Genomic DNA, 6,000 nt, shown 5'->3' with positions numbered 1-6,000 from the left:
TAAATTCTGATCAGAGTGTGTCTGATTCTTTGTTTTCTTTTTTATCACTACCTCTTCTAAGGTGATGCAGATTGCATGTCAGGGAATTGCTGTATTGGCGATTACCTGTGGCCCTATAGCTCAGAGTGTCTCTCCCTGCAGTGCACATTGCTCACAGGTGCATAATACATGGATATTACTCATGATATTGCCTTACACACAATGCCAGATAGGGGGAAGAGCAGCAAACCAATGGCAAGCAGGTGATCAGTGGCAATCCTGGGCTCAGCCCCATCACCCAATCAGGGCTTGCTTTACAGGCTGCACTAGAAGGGCTGTGTGCTGCCAGAAGTTGTCCTGTAAGGACCGAGCAGGGCTCAGCCAGGGAGTGGGCAGGAGCTGCTGCTGCTGCTGCTGTTGTTCTTGTAACCAAGCACCTAGACTAAAGGGAGAGGCGGGGAGAGCAGCACACAGCTCTCACCATGCACTTTCCCTGCTCTGCATCCTCATTGCAACTCACAGAGCAATGGCTCTCCTCCTCCTCCTCCTCCTCCTCCTCCATCTGACTGACTAGATTGCATTGGAGAAGTTGGGACACAGGAGAGGGGGTGACAGCCCTGCACCCCTCTGGCTGGAGATCGGGATATATTTGGGGAAGGGGGATCCTGATGGCGTCTCGACAGCAGAATCGGATTCAGATCTACCTGGAGACCAATAAAATCGGTCCTCTGTTTGAGGTGAGTGATCCGTGCAGGGGGAATGGGTCACTGTGCCGGCATCCATGTGCTGTGTGTGAGCCGGCACATCACATGGCAGAGCCATGACAGCAGCGATCACTATGGGGCAGCCTGTACATTCTGATTGCAGTGGGCTGGGACTGCTATGCACAGCGCTGGGCACTGAGGAATGGATAGACTGTGTGCTGAGGGTGCAGCTGGCAGAGACGGTTCCTGTCTTGCTGCTGCCCATTGTCAGTTTCTGGAGGGCACAGCACAGGGAGGTTCTGTTATATGGAGCCTTTGTGTGCAGGAAAATGCTGACTCCAAAGCGTCCTGCTTGTTGCCATAGCGAAGCAAGCAGCGCCCAGGTGTGTGCGAGCCTCGGCAGCGCCCCCAGCGGCCATGTGGGGACAGTGACCTGTGTAGTGCGGGAGAGCCCAACTAGTGTCACCTCATAGTCAGGCTCTGTGAAGACAGTGTTCTCTGTTATCTGCCAGCTTAGCTTTTTTTTTCTTACTTAATAAAAATTTATGCTTCATAATCATCACTGTATTTTCACCTTTTTTCATTTTTCTTCCTTCATTTTCTCTTTCCAAGCAAAGTATGTGTGAGAATTTGTTTTTTTCATAGATCTATTAAAAGCAGTTCTGATATAGAGGGAATCCTTTGCGTTGCGGCCGGGTTCATTTACACCCGGAGCTGTCGTAGTGTGACGGGTAGTTTAATCTCCAAATGTAAAAGTAATAAAAACTGACTTCCATGTTAAAAATGACAGAACGTCCGAGGTGAAGAAATAGATGGCAGCCTCCATTATCAGGCGCATCAGCGTTCTCTGACAGGAAGGTGTGAACGTCTCTATGTGTGACATATTAGCAGCTCAATGTTTAGGGAAAGTTTTTCCGAACTCCTGTGTTCTCCTATAAATGTCGTGTCCCCGACCCTCCTCGCCGTCTACACCTCCTAACACCTCGCTTACACCTCCATTTCTTTTTTTCTAGTCTACCTTAAAAACAGAACATGAATAATCATCAATGGTTTTCATCACAGTTTCATCGATGTTTGGTCCATGTGTCCGTTTTTACTATAAGAATTTCATCAGTTTTTTTTGTATGACAAAAAACATGACCATGTGAACAGTGCCAAAGACAGTAATGGGTGCGCGTACTATCTGCAAAAAACATGGAAGACTGAATGAGGCCTTGGGCTAACTTCAGACAGTTATTGTAAAGTTAGTGCCAGTCACATCCACAAAACTCCAATGTGACTGTCTCTGTGTGCGGACGGGAGCAGCAGCTGCTCGCGCTTTACATACCCTGGTCCAGTCCGTATATCAGACCAGACCAAACGTTTTTTCCACCCAAATCTGTGGACTGAGGAGAAAATTGCTAATGTCCTCTATCACATCGGCTACCATTGCACTTGGTATTCCACATGAGCAGAAAATATGTGTGTCTGAACTCATCCTTAGGCCACGTTCACACGTTCAGTATTTGGTCAGTATTTTACCTCAGTATCTGTAAGCCAAAACCAGGAGTGGGTGATAAATACAGAAGTGGTGCATATGTTTCTATTATACTTTTCCTAAGACTGTTCCACTCCTGGTTTTGGCTTACAAATACTGAGGTAAAAATGTAACCAAATGCTCAACATGTGAATGTGGCTTAAAACTGTGCTGGGGATTTGTAAAATGAGGTCCACTAATTCTCCAAATGCTGCTATGGAAATTCATGCATTTATTTGGCACCACACGGAGTTACTTCCCTATTTAGTCTAGGGTTACTCTCTGACTTGTAGTTTCACAACAGACGATTGTAATTTTCAGTGTTGGGTGAATAAATTCAAATTAACGATAATTACAACCCACTAATTGCCACTACTATGCCCCAACTGGATTTAGTAGACTCATGGAATGTTAGAGTTAGAAGAGACCTCCAGGGTCATCTTGTTAAACCCCCTGCTCAATGCAGGATTCACTAAACCATCTCAGGCAGATGTCTGTCCAGCCTCTGTTTGAAGACTTCCATTGAAGGAGAACTCGCCACATCTAGTGGCAGCCTGTTCCACTCCTTGGTCACCCTCATGGCCACAATGTTTTTTTTTCTAATATCTAATCTGTATCTTCTCCCTTTAAGTTTCATTCCATTGCTTCTCCTGTTTCCCTGTGCAAATGAGAATTAGGCCATGTTCACACAATCCTTTTTTTAATGCGGAACCGCCGCAATTTTGCCGCTGCGGGTCCGCAGCTGTTTTCCATGCAGGGTACATTACAATGCACCCTATGGAAAACAGGAACTGCTGTGCCCACATTGCAGAAAATCCCGAAAAAAGCCGCGCTGAATAGCTGCGGTAAAAAAGAAGTACCATGTCACTTCTTTTTGCGGAACTGCAGCGGTTCTGCACCCATTGACCTCCATTGTGAGGTCAAACCCGCAGTAAGACCCGCAGACGAAAAAAATATCTGCGGGTTTTCTGCGGTTTGTGGTGCAGAACCGCTGCAGCAGGAAGTGCGTGGGCGGAGTGTGGCTGTCCCCCCGTGCCCCAATCCCACCCCCCCATGCTCCGATGCCACCCCCCCGTGCTCCGACGCCCCCCCCCCCCGTGCCCTAATCTCCCCCCCTTATACTTACCGGGCCTCCCGGTGTCCGTCCGGCCGTCTTCTCCCTGGGCGCCGCCATCTTCCAAAATGGCGGGCGCATGCGCAGTGCGCCCGCCGAATCTGCCGCCCAGCAGATTCGTTCCGGGCACATTTTGAGCACTGTGATAACCTCACAGTGATCAAAATAAAAAAAAGGTAAATGCCCCCCCCCCCCCTTTATCACCCCCATAGGTAGTAACAATAATAAAATAAATAATTTTTTTTCCCCCACTACAGTTAGAACTAGGGTTAGGGGTAGGGTTAGGGGTAGGGGTAGGGTATTTTCAGCCATTTTAACCCTAAAAAAACTTCCTAGAAAACACACACTCTGCAGAGAAAACTGCATAAAAAACTGCACTAAAAACCGCATCAAAAAACGCATCAAAAAGCGCACCAAAAAGCACCAAAAAATGCACCTGCGTTTTCTGCCAAGAGCTGCGGTTTTTAGTGCAGAAAAAACAGCAGGGAAATCAGGAACGTGTGAACATGGCCTAAGGATGATTCCTCTACACTGTGACATCCTTCAGATATTTGTAAACAGCTATTAAGTCTCCTCTTAGCCTTCTTTTTTGCAAGCTAAACATTCCCAGATCCTTTACCCGTTCCTCGTAGGACATATTTTGTAGTCCGCGCATCATCCTAGTAGCTCTTCTCTGAACCTTCTCCAGTTTATCAATGTCTTTTTTTAAAATGTGGTGCCCATAAGTGGACACAGTATTCCAGAGGAGGTCTGGGTGATAATTACTCCATTTGATCTAGACTCTATGCTTCTCTCAAGGCTGCCGTCACACTAGCAGTATTTGGTCAGTATTTTATATCAGTATTTGTAAGCCAAAACCAGGAGTGAGTGATAAATGCAGAAGTGGTGCATATGTTTCTATTATACTTTTCCTCTATTTGTTCCATTCCTGGTTTTGGCTTATAAATACTGATGTAAAATACTGACCGAATACTGCTAGTGTGAAGGCAGCTAATACATCCTAGAACTGTGTTTGCCTTTTCTGCTGCTGCATCACACTGTTGACTTACAGTATGTGTAGTCGCTGATCTATTTGTATACCCAAGTCTTTTTTACACATACTGTTGTTTAATTCTATTCTTCCCATTGTGTAGATGTAATTTTAATTTATCTTGCCCAGATGTAGAATCTTGCATTTCTCCCTGTTAAATATCATTCTATTAGGCTGGTTTCACACTTGCGTTGGGCATAGCTGCGGAGGGCTGTGTAGTTCCTCTGCTAAGCCCCGCCCACTGACGCACCTCTTCCATTCAGCTCCGCCTACGTCGGAATGTGTCCTGCGTACCTATCTTTAACATTGGGTACGCAGCTCATGCGAATGTATGCGGATGCCTCTGCATGCGTCGTTTTGACGCTGCGCCGACCGCAACAAAATGCAACATGTTGCATTCGACGCAGTTCGGCACAGCGTCAAAACGACATTTGGGAAGGCATCCAAATACATTCGCATGTCCTGAGTACCCAATGTTAAAGATAGGTACGCAGGATGCATGCCGACAAAGGCATGCCGACAAAGGCGGAGCTGAATGGAAGAAGTGCGGCAGTGGGCAGGGCTTAACAGAGGAACTACGCAGCCCTCCGCAGCTCTGCCCAATGCAAGTGTGAAACCAGCCTTAGTCTTTGCCCGTTGTTCAAGCTTATCCAGATCCTTCGAAATCTTTTCTCTGTCTTCTCTATTGTTAGCTGTCCCTCTTAACTTTGCATCATCTGCAAATATGATTAGTTTATCTTCAGTTCCCTTATTTAGGTGATTTATAAAAATGTTGAACAACACTGGGGCCAGGACAGAGGCTTGTGGTACCCCACTTGAAACACTCTTCCTATTGAATGTGCAACCATTTATTGCCACTCCTTGAGTACGATCACTGAGCCAGGTATGAATCCACCTAACCATAGCTTTGTTAATCCCATACTTGGTCATTTTTCAGTAAGGATAGCGTGAGATACTTTATCAAATTCTTGGCTGAAGTCGAGATATACCATGTCTACTGCATTTCCCTCATTCGCCGAGTCAGTGATTCCATCATCAAAGGAAATTGGATTAGTCTGGCAAGACTTGTTTGCTACAAACCCATGCTGGCTCTGGTTAATTACTGTATTATTATCTAGGCATTTACATACATGCTTTTTAATAATTTGTTCAAAGATCTTTCCTGGTATAGAAGTAAGGATCACTGGCCTGTAATTTCCTGGATGTTGTATTTCTGTACAGCCATATTTACTATCTTTAAAGGGGTTATGCGAGATCAGAATAACATGGCTGCTTTTTTACAGAAACAGCGCCACACCTCTCCTTATGTTGTGTTTGGTATTTCAATGAATCTCCAGTTAAATAAATGGGTTTGAGATGCGAAGATGCGATACCACAAATAACCTGCAGAAGAAGAAAGCATCCTGTAATCCTGTACAAGCCCCATAGGGTAGGTGTTAGGGCTAGTGGAACACACCAAGTAATAGGGTGATAGATACGAGGTGCGTTCGCAGCCTGGGGTCCATCATGCAGAGATACCTGCTGCAAGTAATGGCGGATGGACACTGAGCTCACACGTGGGTTAAACTTTACCCTGTGTGAAATGAAAGCGAGCTCTGTTGTCTCACAGAGTACACAGGGACTAGAACCCTAACTGAAAGTTGTGCTTGCTCTGGAA

At 45.9% G+C, this 6,000-nt stretch overlaps 1 protein-coding gene across 2 annotated transcripts in view; it reads left to right on the top strand.

Annotated features, from left to right (window-relative positions):
• Window positions 1-404: 404 nt before the first annotated feature.
• The window catches only part of C6H8orf34 (chromosome 6 C8orf34 homolog), a 422,831-nt gene continuing 417,235 nt past the window's right edge, over window positions 405-6,000 (top strand). For both annotated transcript variants that reach the window (XM_069731465.1, XM_069731463.1), the window contains exon 1: window positions 405-716. In XM_069731465.1, the coding sequence (XP_069587566.1) occupies window positions 648-716 (69 nt within the window). In that variant the 5' untranslated portion in view covers window positions 405-647. The remainder of the gene's footprint in view (window positions 717-6,000) is intronic.

Source organism: Ranitomeya imitator, chromosome 6 (genome assembly GCF_032444005.1).
Source record: "Ranitomeya imitator isolate aRanImi1 chromosome 6, aRanImi1.pri, whole genome shotgun sequence".
NCBI classification, from domain to species: domain Eukaryota; kingdom Metazoa; phylum Chordata; class Amphibia; order Anura; family Dendrobatidae; genus Ranitomeya; species Ranitomeya imitator.
Note: the sequence above shows the minus strand (reverse complement) of the source record. Positions and strands in the feature narration are given on the sequence as shown.